The 15782-nt window shown below is 45.6% G+C and overlaps 1 protein-coding gene across 4 annotated transcripts in view; it reads left to right on the forward strand.

Moving 5' to 3' along the window:
- Positions 1 to 344: 344 nt before the first annotated feature.
- The window catches only part of GAK (cyclin G associated kinase), a 90016-nt gene continuing 74578 nt past the window's right edge, over positions 345 to 15782 (forward strand). For all 4 annotated transcript variants that reach the window (XM_070938523.1, XM_070938524.1, XM_070938525.1 and 1 more), the window contains exon 1: positions 345 to 624. In XM_070938523.1, the coding sequence (XP_070794624.1) occupies positions 483 to 624 (142 nt within the window). In that variant the 5' untranslated portion in view covers positions 345 to 482. The remainder of the gene's footprint in view (positions 625 to 15782) is intronic.

Genomic DNA, 15782 nt, shown 5'->3' on the forward strand with positions numbered 1-15782 from the left:
TTTAGTGTCTGTATATGCATAGTATACGCAGGCCTAAAGTAAAATTGAATTTCTTGCTTCCGAATCCAAATGTAATGTGAAGCAAAGAGCAGCGGGACGGCTTGCTGCTCCCCTTAAAATCTGTTCGCCGTCGGGAAGGGCCAAAGTTCAAAAGCGACGTTGCCCTTTGGCTGAAAACAACTTTCGAAGAGGCACCCGAAGTATAGAGATTCTCGTCTTCACCTACCTCTTTGCGAATGGCTGGCGGGGGGGGGGGCGGGGGGCGGGGCGACCCGAGAAAGTGGGCGGGGCCCCGGCTTCCTGCTCTGACGAACAACGTTGGCGGAAGTGGGTTCGGTGCGGGCTGGAGGATCGGGCGAGTACGGCGGGCTCAGCAAGGGTATAATTGGCGGCGGCAGGCGAAACCGGCCGTATTCGGCCGGCGCTCTCCCAACCCCCCGCCCGGCGCTCGACCCCCCCCATCAATCCCGGCTTGAGCCGCCATGTCGCTGTTACAGTCGGCGTTGGAGTTCTTGGCCGGGCCCGGCTCTTTAGGAGCCGCCAGCCGGGATCAAAACGATTTCGTGGGGCAGGTGGTGGAGATGGGCGACATGAAACTGCGGATCAAGAAGGTCATCGCCGAAGGTGCGTGGGGCAGAGGGAGCGGGGCGGAGGGAGCTCCGGCTGGGGTGCCCTTCAGGTCCCCCCCCCAGATCGCGGGGAAGGGCGCGAACCGGTGTGGTCAGGCGGCTCTCACCTCCTTCCTCCTTCCTTCTCCAATCTCTCTCTCTCTCTCTCTCCTTTTTTTTTCTCCTTCCCTTTTTCCGCCTTCTGCCTTTTCCATTTCAGTTCCAGGAAACAGACCACAAAATAAGGCATCCCTAAGAGCCAGGATGCTAATAATCCCCAATATAAGAATAATTCAGTATATTTTTTTTAAACCCCGCTTTCCATTTTTATTATTTTTTAACGAATGATTATTTTTTACACCAAATAAACTCCTCTGGCAATTGTATAGGAATGGGAAAGAAAATTGGCCTTGGTGTGTGTGTGTGTGTGTGTGAATGTGAATTCTTAAATTTGTCAAGAGACATTAGGAAGGCTGAAGAAGGGTCTTTAAGGGTGTAGCAAGGCCAGCAGGAGCATTTTTTTTTTTTTGACAAGTGTGACATTTATGGGAGGGAGTCTTCCTGGCAGAGATACCAGTGTGTTAATAAATGTTCCTTAACAAGCTCTGTGATTAAAGGGGAAGGAGCCGGAGTAAATAAAATAATAGTCTTTCTTTATCAGATTTGGTCTTAAGGTATTGTGATTTGGCAGATATGAGTGACCTTTTTTTTTTCCCATTTAGGATTTTTCACGTTCCATTGTCAGTAAGATGTTATTGCTTTTTCCATAGCTATCTGAAGAGTTACCCATTTTAGGCATTTGACTTTTGTGCAATTGGATCCTTTTAAGATCAATTCAAGGTCTAAAATTTAGCAAAGACAATTTTGCCCTGCCTCACAATGCTGCCTGGACATATTCGCAGTAATGTTTCTGGGAAGAGATTTCCTCATTTGTTCCCATGAAATAAGTACAATAAAGAGGAATCAACCCGGAAGTGGGGGTTATAGCAGATGGAGGATTTACAAGAGGCTAGAAGTCTCAGCATGCGAGTGTTTCCAAATATATTTACATCTGTATGGCTATATAACGGGATATTTGGTTCCAGAGGACTAACATTCAGAACCATTTCAAACATATATTCCTGGTGAACTGGGAATGGTATTGTATAACTACAGTGTAACGGCATGTTGTAGTTTCTAAACATGTACATGTGTTACATGGGTAACACTGACAAATGATCAATTCGGTATTTTCCCAAGCTTTGATAGCAGCGAATGTCACATTTGTACTTGTATTTTGTCCCTAGTTGAAATCATGTCATCACAGAGTACTGTATAGCTCTGTTATTCTAGATTTCTTGGGAATAACTATGAATCTCCTTAGTAGAGATTTTATGACAGTTTTAATTCTTCCACCTTCATCTCTATCTTTATATTTGTCTGGCTAGTCTGTATGCTGTACATCTTAACAAATGTAACATTTGGGTTTAAGGCATATTGCTTTTCGCCTAACATTGTCATCTTAGGAAGTGCTCTCCCTTTCCAATATTTAAAAAAAAAAGATTTTTCTTTCCTTCTCCTTCCTCCCCCATCTTTTGGGGAAAATGACACTCATGACTCTCTTGCTGTTAACTTTTTACTACTCAAAAAACTGCCATCATAATCTAAAATATTCTTTGGTCTACAGGATAAGATTCAAAGGCGTAACCTGTGCTGTTAGTGTTATTGTTCATTTGAAGATAGGTTTACTAGATTTGTGAAGCTTTTCCTGTGAAAGTATATTGTTTCATATGACCAAAACTTTCTTAAGCAGAAAGTTAATGGAGTTTGGTGAAGTTAACTATTAAAGATATTGAAAGGGAAGGTACCTTGGTGACTCATATGTCCAAACCAAAGTTCTGATTTCTTCCTTCCATCCCTCATTGGATATGCTGTTCCACTCCAGAAAAATTGTCCCATTCAACCTGTTAAGCAAGTCTCAGATGAACACTTTAATATAGTTTTGGAGTGGGGGGGATATCATCCAAAAATCATTTGAATATACGGACAATATTTATGCTGTGCTGCAGGACTTAATTAATAAAGGTAGACTTTGAAAGTCCTCTGTTGATAAAAGATACAATCCCTGCCCTGGGCTAAAGTGAAAGAGAATAAAGTTGAATGGTGTAAATTTTCTGTTCTTACACTAAATATTTATTTTGGTGAGGTCTTGAACTTTCAAGCATTCTTTTCTTGAGAATTATTATTTTTTCAACCACCCTGCTGTTAAAGCTGAAGTATTTTATTTTTAATGGTCATTGTATACCTTTTTAGGGCACTAGAAAATGCATAGTCACTGGAGAGGTTGTGGATGTGAGGCTTAGTAAACTGGAGTGCTATTGTACCTGCATGATTTGCCTATTCCAAAAATAAGGCAGAGCAAATGATCATCTTGTTTTAGGATCCAACTCTTAGAACTGAAATGCACCCTTCTAGATTTTATCTGAAATATGGCAAAATGTTGGCCGATAGCTTTGTTCAGTTGTGCTTTGTCCAGCATCAATTATCCCATAAGATGATTTATTTGGTTTTTGTTTAGCATATTGTGTGTATCAGGTTACAGTGACTTGTAAAACATGGTTTATGGCTTTGTATACTGGGCAGTTTCAGATATTTATTTGAATTCAATCAACTATGGTTAAATAAACCACATATGAGTATGATATGTGATCTCAGCCAGGACATTTTCATGTCTTGAATAATAATATTTTAAAATGAGATGAATTTTAACATATAACAGATCTAGTTACATATATTTATGTAATGCTCAAAGCAGTACAAAGAAGTCTATTAATAGGCTCAAATTTTTATGCCTTTACAAAAGCTCTTTTGATTTATTTTCATTTTGAGTTAAGAGTTATTGGTAAAGAGGACTGTTTTCATCAGGATACTACGGTAAATTACTGTTTAAATGTTCTCCCATGTAGGAGTTTCATTTTTAATAATTGTTACTGAATTGTACAGATACAAAGATTAAAAAATTAAGAAAAAAGTGCAGAGGAAAAAATAAAAATGAAGAAAAAAGAAAATTATATAAGAAAACTGATTTCCCCCTTCATCAAGACAAGTACAATTTCAATAACTTATCACCTTCTCTGATATTACAACAGAAGATTTCTTCATCTCATATCTCATCTCTTATCTAAAGACAAGTGTTAAAGCCTCATCAGTCCTAATCAACAAAAATTCATTAAGAGTTGCAAAAAAATAATGTGTGTGTGTATGTTTTTATTTTAACCTTAAGAAACTAACTTTGTGTTCCTTTTCTTATTTGAAAATATAACAGAATTTTTCTATTTCCATATCTTATCTTTTATATGAATCAGTCTTTAAAACCTTATCATTCAGTCCTAGTCCAGAAAATCCATAAAAACTACCCAAAACACCATATGTATTTTAACCTTAATCAGCTAAGCCAACTTTATATTCCTTCCCTTTGTTTTTAAAAATCTTGCTCTTTAATCCCTTTAAATAATATCCCAAAAGTGTATTTCTTTTCATTTTCTTTGCCTTTTTCTCAGGAACTCCTTCATAAATTTAGCATATCTGCTTTGAAAGTCCAAGATAAGAATGTTTTATTATTTATTTTATTATTATTATTTAAATTTGTATAGAAAATTTAACATTGTAAGAATGTTGTCCAAGTAATTCTTCTGTTTTATTATTTGTGTGTCCATTTTAGTTATGAAGACTATTTGTATATCCAGTGTAACATCTTTTTCCATATCATTCTTGTAGCTTGTCATTTTTAAATCCACATCCACCACTCATTTATCCTCTTCCATCACATCTTTTAGACCCTTTTTATAGTGGCATGCAATCTTAAGAGTAATCTCTGATTGCATTGCCCCCAAATATCCTTAAAATTTTCCCAAATTTAAATATTTTTTTTCTATACTAGTGGTTCTTTTCTCTTTTAATTATAATCTTTAATTCTTTCTGGTTCCTTCTAGTGCTGTGCTTTTCTCTAAATCAGAATATTTTCCCATAGGAATATTTCTTACACTTAGTTTTTAAATGTTCACATATTTTTAATAGAATTTTAAACAGGAAGCTTGTTCGTAATTAATTTCAAAATCTAACCACTTAGTCCATTTATAACATTCCACAATCAGAGCTCTAATCACCCTTTTGCTTTTTACTCTACAATCAGAATTTTTAAAGTCCTTAAATTTTTATTAAAATTATTTTGTTAAGGATTCATTCACCTGGTGTAATGAAACTTTGTCTTTTTGACAATTCTTGCTATCCAAAAAGCTGTCAAGCAATTTCCAAAAGTGATTAAGAAAAAGCATATGCAAACCCAGTGTATTTTTGAAGGTACCAAAACTTCAGCAAAAATGGCTTTTGATCAGCTTCCAGAGCTCTAAAACTCACCAGAGAAACTGCTGTCTTATGGTCTACTTGCAGGGACTCACTGTATGGAGTGCATGTGGACAATCCCAGATCCTCTCCTTTATCTGGGGAGGAATTTAAGGAGCTGATCTATTTACCAGCTCCTTATCCTGCCACTATGATTAGTTCTGTTCTCAGCAGAGCCATCTTCAGTCACCATTGCTTCGTCAAAGTCCTATGTAGGAATTTAATGCTTCTAATATTCCAGGACAGAGGAAAGATTAATCCTCCTCTGATGGATTTAAAACAACAAAGAAGCTTTTTATTTGAAGTAGTTTATATATGATATTGAATAGTGATGCTTAATCATGTTTCATGATTGATTGATTATATGCTATCAAATTAGTGCCAGTTCTTGGCAACAACCTAGATAGATTTTCTCCATGATGATCTGTCCCTAATCCTGTCTTTCAGGTCTTCCAACAAGTTTAATGTTTAATGAATACAAAATAATTGGGTGGGGTGTACACTAAGGCCTTTGCCATTGTTTACAAATCACAATGTATATGGATGATCAACATACTAAAACAGAATTAAACTGTATTAATATGATGTATGAATGAACATAAGACAAAAATTGTTCCTACAGGTGCTACTACATGGCACTGTAATATTCATTTACCTGTGTATTGGTTTGATTGAGTAGTAGTGGTTTATGAGTTATGTGTAAAAATTAAATGTAAATGACAAATTTTGAAGCAGAAAATAAAAATAAGATGTGGTCGAGCAATGTAACCTGCTATAGTCTTGTTGTAGACACTATTATCTTAAGTGGTATTACCAAACCACTTGAAAAATGCTTTTTTCCTGTGCGCTGCTCCCACTATCCATTAATGGGTTAACTTCTTTAGCCTTTGGCAATAACTGAGTGAGAGCTCAATTTCCCTTTCCTGTTGCCCTGCCACGCCCCTTAATCCCATGATCCCCAGTCTTCACTCAGTTATTGGCAAAGACTGAAGTGTGTTTTTGAGCTCAGGCTTCCAAGCCCATTTCCTTCCCTTTCCTAGGATTTTATTTCTTTATTTTTGAGTAGCTTATTTTTGTACTTCGGCTCCCTGCTTCAAGCCGAAGCGAAGAATCGGCTCATCAGCTGGGCGGCGGTGATTGCTTCGGCCGCCCACGCTTCGCATCGCCGGAGGCTCCCGATCCACGCCGGCTTCAACTTGCAGAGGAGAGAGAGAGAGAGAGAGAGCCGGCCTCCCCCTTAACAGAGGAGGGGGAGAGCGAGCCTCGGCGGCAACGCAGCAGCGATAGGAGCAGCCGCCCGTCGGAGGCGAGGGAGAGAGAGAGCGGAGAGCGGTGAGGCTAGCCACCCCCCCTCCTTCCCCTCGCTATCAGGAGCCCAGCGGGGATAGCGCGGCAGGCGGTAGGACCTTCGGGCCGCCGCTGTGAGTCCGCAGCCTCCCAATCCCGGCGCAACGCACGTGGAGCAGAGGAGAGCAGCGCGGTGAGGCAAAAGCCCCCCCCCCTCCTCCTACTTGCTGCCAGAGCCCTCAGGGCTGCATCGGCTGAGCGCGGCAGGCGGTAGGACCCTCGGGCCGCCGCTGTGAGACCGCAGCTTCCCCAGCCCTCATACTCCATAGCCACGTGCTCCAGCCTAGAGGAGGATCCCCGGGCCGCCATCTTGGCCTCATTCAAATAGGGCTAGCCCCGCCCTCATTGGTTCTCAGAGGCCCTCATCATCTGCAGGCCCTTCCCCAGGGGTTAGCTGCTACAAGCCCCATTTCTGCGGTGGCACAGGGGCCCCTCTTAAAGCACCAAACAGGAAGCAGGCTAAGAGGGACAGATGGCAACCATGGCCTTGTCAGACTCGCCCTTCTCATCTGACCCAGAGCTGGAGACAAGCCCTCCTCCCAAGGAGACCAAATCCAAGAAGCATTCCAAAAAGAGGTCCTCTCATCATAAAGACCGGGGGGAAGAGACGCCCCAGATCAAAGATAGGGATGCTGCAAGACGCCATAAAACCTTAGAGCGCCTCTGTGCCAAAGCACAGAAGGAGAGAGCAGCAACACCTATCCAAGGGCCGGGGTTTCCTAGCTCCTCACCCCAGGCACGCGCGGAGGCGGGCCCTGGCATCACGAGTCTGGCGGAATTGGCCCTAACACCGGCAACCCCGAACGCAACCGACCTCAACCAGGGATTTCCTCGACCCAGAGGAGCATCCCGCTCTTTGCCAGACATACCACTATCGGACCCACCTCACTGGCGCCACCGTGGGGCTGAGGCAACATTCACGCCAACGGCAGCTGGCCTGCGCGCTCCAGAAGGGCCCTTACCACCCAGCCAGCTAGACTTTCAAACCATGTTCTCAGCTATGTCCTCTTTCTTGGCTGCAGGCTGGCAACAGGCTGCAGGGGGCCCCCCTCGCCAACCACAAGCACAGGGGGCGCCCCAGCACCGACTGGCCCAGCACCAACAGGCGCATACCCAGTCATCCTCGTCTGAGGATTCAGACCAAGCGGAGGAAGGCCCAGAGACCTTTGAGTTGTCAGAGGATGAGGGCCTGACGCCAGATGCTCCGGCTTTCACAGGCCTGTTTCGCCCAGCTTTATTCAAATCTCTACTGCACAAGGCGCGCCTCACAACCAATTTGGGCGTGCCTGGGGACACAGCCGCGCCCAGTACCGCAGCTGAGGGACCCCATGACGCACTCTTCAAGTCCGCCAAGCAGGAAAAGGACTGTATTCCCTGCCCCCAGCTCTTCTCGGATGTGATCCAGAACCCCTGGGGGCAGCCAGGCTCGCTAACAACCCCGAGCAGCCTGGACAAGAAGCTCTACTGTTCGGCCCAGGAGCTGGAGGACCTTTTAACTCTTCCATCAGTGGACCAGCCGGTCGCCTCCCTGTCATCCTCATCGATGGGGTCCACGGATGCCGTTGACGGGCTGAAAGCTGAAGACAAAAGGACGGAGTGGGCCCTCCGTAAATCTCATCAGGCCGCGGCGTGGGCAATCAGGACGGCGACGGCAACTTCCTTTTTCAACAGAGCCACCCTCATCTGGCTACGCCAATTACAGGAAAAGCTGCCCCCGGAAGATGCTAGGCTGCACCAGGACTTAAACAAGATCCTAGCCGCCACCGAATATGCCGCGGATGCATCCCTGAACTCCGCCAAATTTGCCTCTAGATCTCTGGCAGCGAACGTTACAGCAAGAAGGCTGTTCTGGCTTCGCCCCTGGAAGGCAGACCTTAAGGCCAAATGGAGGCTGGCCGCAGCCCCGTACAAGGCCCCAGACTTATTTGGGGCGGCCTTGGAACCAGTTTTGGTCGAAGACAAAGATAAGAGGAAGGTGCTCCCATCTGCGTACCGACGGCAGGACCGCAGATACACACCGTACTCTTACCAGCAGCCCTTTCGGCCCAGCGCAGGGCCAAGAGGCCCCCCACCACAGCGCTCCCACTTCCAGAGCACTGGCAGACACCAAGACAGATCTCAGTACCGAGACCGTGGCCGACCCCAGCAAGCTAAACGACCTTTTCGCGGGGCCGGCTTCAAGACTGCCAGGAGGGGGAAGTGACGCCCGGGCAGTGGGGCCCATCGGCGGGAGACTTCAGCTCTTCCACCAGCAATGGGCCCGATCAACGGAAGACTCGTGGATTCAGCGCACGATCTCCTCAGGGCTCTCCATCGAATTCTCCGGCCCTACACCCAGCCGCTTTGTACGTTGCCCGGTCCCACAGTCCAGGGAACTCAGAGACCTTCTGGCGCAGGAGATCGCCCACCTGCTGGAGATAAGAGCTATAGAACCGGTGCCCCAAAATCAGCAGGGCTCCGGTTTCTACTCGACCCTCTTCCTGGTACCCAAAAGCTCGGGAGGCTGGAGAGCCATTCTGAATCTCAAACGACTAAACCGGTCGGTAAAGTATCGCAGATTCAAAATGCACTCCCTCAAGTCGATACTAGCGGGTGTAAGGAGAGGAGATCTGCTCCAGTCTGTCGACCTGCGGGAGGCCTACCTTCATGTGCCGATCCATCCCAGTCACCGGCGCTTCCTGAGATTCGAGTTTGCAGGCCAGCACTTCCAGTACCGCGCTATGCCATTCGGACTCTCGTCGGCGCCCCGCACATTCACCAAGTTAGTAGCGGTGGTGGCGGCCACACTCCACTCCATTCCAGTGCGCCTCCTTTGCTACCTCGACGACATTCTGATCCTCTCGTCGTCGCTCGGCCAGGCGACCTCGGATATGGCAAGAGTCCTGCGGGCTTTCCAAGACCATGGCTTCTCCATCAACTTCGAGAAAAGCCAGCTACAACCGTCAGCTCGGCTCCAGCACCTGGGGGCGGAGATAGACACGGTCAGGGGCCAGGTGTTCCTCTCTCAGGAGAGGATCCGGAGCATTCGAGACCTAATCCAGCAGGTCTCAGAAGGGGGGAGAGTCCCCCTGGTTCAACTAGCATCACTCCTCGGGAAGATGGTATCCTGCTTCGGCATTGTTCCGTGGGCACGCAGACACTCGCGGGCCCTCCAATGGTTCCTGCTGCCATTCCAGAGAGCAGGCAAGACCAACCTGAAGCGCAAGGTAACCATACCATCTCAGGTCCGTCTCTCCCTCGGATGGTGGAAGTCCCCCGCACTCCTCAAGGGCAGCGACTTCCTGGACCCGGACAGACTCACACTAACCACAGATGCAAGTCTGCGGGGCTGGGGTGCCCACCTGCACCATTTGGTAGCCCAAGGCCAATGGTCCAGGAGCGAAAGACTCAGCAGCATCAACCTCCTGGAACTCCGAGCAATCAGGCTGGCGCTACGTCAGTTCCAGACAGCACTCCAGGGCCAGCACGTTCTGATCCGCACAGACAACATTGCGGCAAAAGCACACGTCAACAGGGAGGGGGGCACGAGGTCCCGTGCGCTGATGTTCGAGTCCGAGGCCCTATTCGCCTGGGCGGAGTCTCACCTACTGTCGATCAGGGCGGAGCACATTTCGGGAGCAACCAACGTCAGGGCGGACTGGCTCAGCCGCGAACTGATAGACCCAGCGGAGTGGCAACTACACCCGCGCCTATTTCGGGAGCTCAGCGCCCGCTTCGGGATGCCGGAGGTGGACCTCTTCGCGACCCCGGAAAACGCTCAGCTGACCCGCTTCATATCCCGCTACCCATCAGCACAGGCGGAGGACCACGATGCCCTACGATGCAGGTGGCCCGGGGGCCTACTCTACGCCTTTCCACCTATTCCTCTTCTTCCTCGCCTCATCCGGAAACTGCTGGCCGAGAGGGCAGACCTTCTCTTAGTGGCCCCCAATTGGCCTCGACGACCGTGGTACGCCGACCTCATGGCTCTATCCGTGGGGCATCCCTGGCACATCCCCCCCCACCAGGTGGAACTCTGCCAAGGGGCGGTCAGTCATCCAGAGCCTCAGTGGCTACAATTGACCGTCTGGCATTTGAGAGGGTCATCCTGAAAAGAGACAAACTATCAGATGGGGTAGTAAATACTATCCAAGCTGCCAGGCGGCCCTCCACGACTCGCATTTATGAGGCCTCGTGGCGGGCGTTCTGCCACTGGTGCTCTCAGCACCATGAGGACCCAACATCAGCAACGGTCCAGAACATCCTCGAATTCCTGCAGTCAGGTCTGGAAAAAGGGCTGGCGCCAGCGACACTAAGACGCCAAACAGCGGCTCTGTCCACAGTCATCGTTTGCCCTCCATACCAAGCGCTATCCCATCACCCGCGCATCAAAGGGTTCCTTCACGGCGCCAAGAACTTGCGCCCCCCTACAGTGCACAGGTACCTGACCTGGGACCTCTCACTGGTGCTTCGGGCCCTAACAGGCCCCCCATTCGAGCCCTTGGGCTCAGCTGCCATCAAACACTTATCATTCAAGGTGACATTCCTGCTGGCCATCACCTCAGCCAGAAGAGTCTCGGAGTTAGCAGCACTTTCAATCAGAAAGGATCTTTGTATCTTCAGAGACACGACGGTGGTCCTGCGGATGGATCCGGCCTTCATCCCCAAGGTGAACTCCTGGTTCCACCGCGCCCAGGAGCTCATCCTACCGGACTTCTGCCCCTGCCCGCGCAACAGCAGAGAGAAGCAATGGCATTCCCTCGATGTTCGCCGCGCCCTGCGCATCTACATTAACAGGACAGCGGCCTTCCGACACACGGAGGCGCTCTTAGTGTCTTTCAACCCGGCCTCCATGGGACTGAAGATCTCAGCATCCACGGTGAGCAGATGGATTAAGGCCTGTATTGCGTTGGCGTACGAACTGAACTCTAAAACTCCTCCCGGAAAGATTCTCCCACACTCCACACGCAGCGCGGCCACATCGGCGGCCTGGGCAACGCAGGCGTCGGTGGCAGATATCTGCAGAGCAGCGACCTGGTCATCGATGACGCCTTTCATCCGTCACTACAAGATAGACGCCTACAGCTCCGCTGAGGCGTCCTTCGGCCGTAGAGTATTGCAGACGGTGGTGTCAGAGGAGGACTCTGGGGACACGCGACTTCCCGCCCATGGGGTTTAAACTTGGGTATATCCCATTAATGGATAGTGGGAGCAGCGCACAGGAAAATGGACGTTGTCTTACCTGAACGTCCCTTTTCTGGGCGCTGCGTACACTATCCATACCCTCCCCCTTTTTCTCATTGGCCTTGGCCAGTAGTGTTGTTGTTGTTTACAGTTGGTTTTTTTCATTAAAGTTATGTTGATTACCTATCACGGTGTGGTCTACCATAACTTCGTTCAGACTGGGGATCATGGGATTAAGGGGCGTGGCAGGGCAACAGGAAAGGGAAATTGAGCTCTCACTCAGTTATTGCCAAAGGCTGAAGAAGTTAACCCATTAATGGATAGTGTACGCAGCGCCCAGAAAAGGGACGTTCAGGTAAGACAACGTCCATTTTGTATGTACAGAAACATAAGCCACATATTATACAAAAATGTTTTAATTTTAAAATAATCTTACCTTTGACTTTTGTAACATGAAAATTTTACTCCTCAATTTGAGTTTAGTATTATGAATTGGACTATAGTTTAGAGGACTGTACATTTAATTTTATATGTTTTTAAAATACATGGAAGTATACCAGAAGTGTATCATGTTTTCCCTACAATTTTCAGATGCGATCATTGGGTTTTGCTTGACTTCGAAATTTGAGGCACAAAATACACTAAAAAAACTGTTAGTAAGTCAAAAGTTACTTTTATAGCACTGCGAAATATGAACCAGCCCATCATGTAAAACTATAATGAGTTTATTTTGGCTCAGCATGTTGTGTGAAATCATATGTTAAATTCTGTTAACCATAGTTATAGCTTAACTGTGTTATGAACACAATGAATGCAGATGCACTAGCTCTTATACTTTTATTAATAGCAGCTATGGGGTTTGTGCATTTTCTTTCCAGCAACTTCCCATCATATGAGATTTTCTCTGTTTTCCATTAGGTTAAGGGAAATAATTCACGATAAAAAGGTGAATTAGTTGTAGATATGGATTGCAAAGCAGCCTCTAACCCTAATCCTTGCAAGTAATGTATAACCATAATCCCTGTTAAGGCCAATAGATATATAACTGAGATGAGTGATAGAGAAATATTGTGGTTTGCATTATAACTGTAGTAGGCACAATTATATGCTTCGACTTACTACTTTTCTGAAAATTATTTTAAAAATAAACCATAATGTATTCATTGGAAAACAATAATTGAGAGTCTAGTATAAATTAAGATAGATAGAAATGCCACCCTTACAGTTTATAAAGTTCTTCCAAAGTGCTAAATTGCAAGGGATGGAGATAGTGTGTTTATCCCAGGAAACCTACAGTATTACCTATTGCTACCAGTAATTGATAAGTAGAAATTTTCACAATTTTAAGAGAGAAAGGTAGCAAATTCATTGGTAGATTTTTTTTAAAAAAATATATCCTAAGGTTTTAAGGATGATTTCTCTACTAATGTACAGAGGCTCATCTTACAGAGGATGTGACACTAATTGTTAAAATGTGTCAAGAGTACCAATTAATACCTAAATGATAGGTATTTCAGTTTTACGATGATGACTTGCAGTGCTTCAAGAACTACAGTAGAAGAACAGATAAAATAATAGCACAGCATGTGAACATGGAACTGTCTTCTATAACTGAGTCTGGCATTTGGACTCTGACTGTAAGCAGACACTATTCTGGGTTGTCAAGTTCAAACATATATGTTGTCAAGTAACTGGCAGGTCACTTAAAGAATTCACAACTTTATAAAAAGTACATATCTTTAGGGTATAGATGCCTCTTTTTTCAAAAGAGTTGGAAAAACCTTTGGATTCTGCCTATCTGTAATAAATATACTGTATCCACCTTCTAGAAAGAATAGCCCAAATGCAACTGAACGGATATTTTCAACACTCCCTCCCCACCAACATTTTTTAAAACTTTTAAACTAACATATTGTTGTTTTGACCTAACAAAGATACTGTGTAAATGCTTGCCAAACAAATAGAATCTTTCTCTTGTGGGGTTCGGCTTTAGATTGTTTATTTCACTTGCATCCTTCAATCATTAGGGGAGGAACTTCCATGAATCTCTAGCCTAGTCTGGGATTATACACATGGAGTATCATATGTTTATTAATTGTAAAAAGGTAAAACAGAAAGGTTTCCCTTTTAGGACTGCCGGCGTCTTAGTCTACGGCACGGTGCTCATCTCTTGTTTCTTGGCCGAGGGACCCACTGTTGTCCGAAGACAAGTACCTTACCCCCAATCCTCATATAATAATTCCTTGTGGTTTCATAAAGATGTTCAATAACAGGAGAGAGAGAACTGAGAATTGTGTTGTACCCCACAGAAGAGTGACTAATGTCTTGACTATTCCTGCTCCCATATGATTGATTGGAGCCACCTCCTCAGGAAGAAGCAGAACCATTGTAAAGCAATGCCATCTATCTCCAATTCTCACGGGAAGCTCAGAAGAGCACCATAACTGATGGTACTAAATGCTACCGCAGGAAGGCCATGCCGCCTCCATCCAGGACCTGATGAAGTGACCCAATGCTGTTTCCATCTCATGCCCAAATCTAAACTCTGACTGAAAAAAATCCAGATAAACCACTTTACATAAGATAATTCAATTTATCTAGGACCTCCTGCCTCTGATGCTCTATCATTTTTCCTAAAACCTTCCCTAAAAAGAGAAGATTGGAGACTAGATAGGTCATCTAAAATTGCCAGATTGAGAGATAGTTTGTTCAGGAGCAGGTGTATGACTTCATCTTTCAAGGAGGTTAATACTAGTACTGGGAAAATTCCTATATTGCTTTCAAATTGTTATTCCAGCTGCCTCATTTGCATCTGTCCATATGGCTTTGAAATCTTATTTTATCTGCAAAAGTCCAGCAAGTAGGTCACAGTGGGTTGCATGAAAGTTGTCTTGTCCAGTGCTCTCCAGTAGGGAGGGTAGATAATATTTTACCGAGGTAGTAAAAGCAAAGAATGACTTTATTACTTTTGTTGCCATAGTACAGGCTGAAGATGAGTTCATGCCTCTGTTCAGTGAAGCTCCTTGTCTTCCTCTATTGGTGCTACAGGCATCGCTTCAGGTATTTCATCTTGTGGGATCAACGAGCAAGGAGAGACAACTCCCAAGCAATTACATTCAACACTGTTGTTCATGAATTCCATAAGTCTCTGAGATTCATGGTAGAACTCTTGTGATGTAACTGGAAAATCCCTAGACCCTTTTGAAAGCAGTCAGATCCATAAGGTGGCTGGGACAACTAGCCTGCTGAGCCCCTCTCCCCTTCTTCCCTTTTGTAGAAATCACATTCATTGGCATCCTTCAGTCTCAAGAGACTATGGTATCGTGCTCTGGAAAGAGGTCCTAAAACAGCATCTAATGTGACTAAAAAGGCCAATTCGAGAGTGGCAATCCCTTCCACACTGAGGGCAGATACATTCTGTCACAAGTGCCAGTCATTTTCATGACAGTGAGCTAACCATAACAAAGAATAGTGTGGATTTGTTAATTACATAGGCCAGCTCCATGGAGTCTGTGAATTCTTGAGCCTTCCCAATTTTCACTTCCACTTTCGAAGTTCCAGGGAAAATTTACCACTAGTCCTGTGACAAGGTCTAGGAATTCAGGAAGGTCTACTGTTAGTTGGCAGGATGGGTGATAGACCAGCTTTATCTTCAAACGCTGACATTCACAGCCAATCATCTTTGGAACATAGCCCAGGCTTACAACGAAAAACCCCTCAGGAACATTATGCCCAGCTTTGAAGTCACAGCCGCTGAAGCAACTGAAACCCAAATTGGACAGAGCAACATCTGACTCCTGTTCAACCGGTTCTTTCAATCATGCATGCAAGGTTCACTGGTTCATTCCCAATGAGGTCATGAAAAATAATACGATCTTATTACTTAGTGTTTTTATATTCACCAACAGCCAACACGAAGCTAAAAGAGTGCTAGCAGTCTGGGTCCAAACTCCAGAATAGAGGCATTTGGCACCGGCACCATTTTGCTGGTTGCTGTTCTGTCTTAATAACTAGGCCAGAGTCTCTATCTTGCTTTCCTCTGCCTTTTACCGTATTTTTCAGAGTATAAGACGCACCTTAGTTTTTGGGGAAGAAAATAGGGGGGAAAATTCTGCCTACCAGGTATTTGTCTGGCTAGTCCCAGCACATTAGTTCGCTCGCTGGTTTTGAGGTTGGGGCTGGTTGGGCCTGTGCTTCTAAAACACAGCTGATTGTCGGAGGGAGCAGCAATTTGAAAAGCAGGCAAAGGGAAGATCGCTTTGCTTGTGTTGGGGCTGAAAAACA

Source organism: Pituophis catenifer, unplaced genomic scaffold (assembly GCF_029215685.1).
Source record: "Pituophis catenifer annectens isolate HBS135680 unplaced genomic scaffold, rPitCat1.0.hap2 SCAF_2, whole genome shotgun sequence".
In the NCBI taxonomy this organism is placed as follows: domain Eukaryota; kingdom Metazoa; phylum Chordata; class Lepidosauria; order Squamata; family Colubridae; genus Pituophis; species Pituophis catenifer.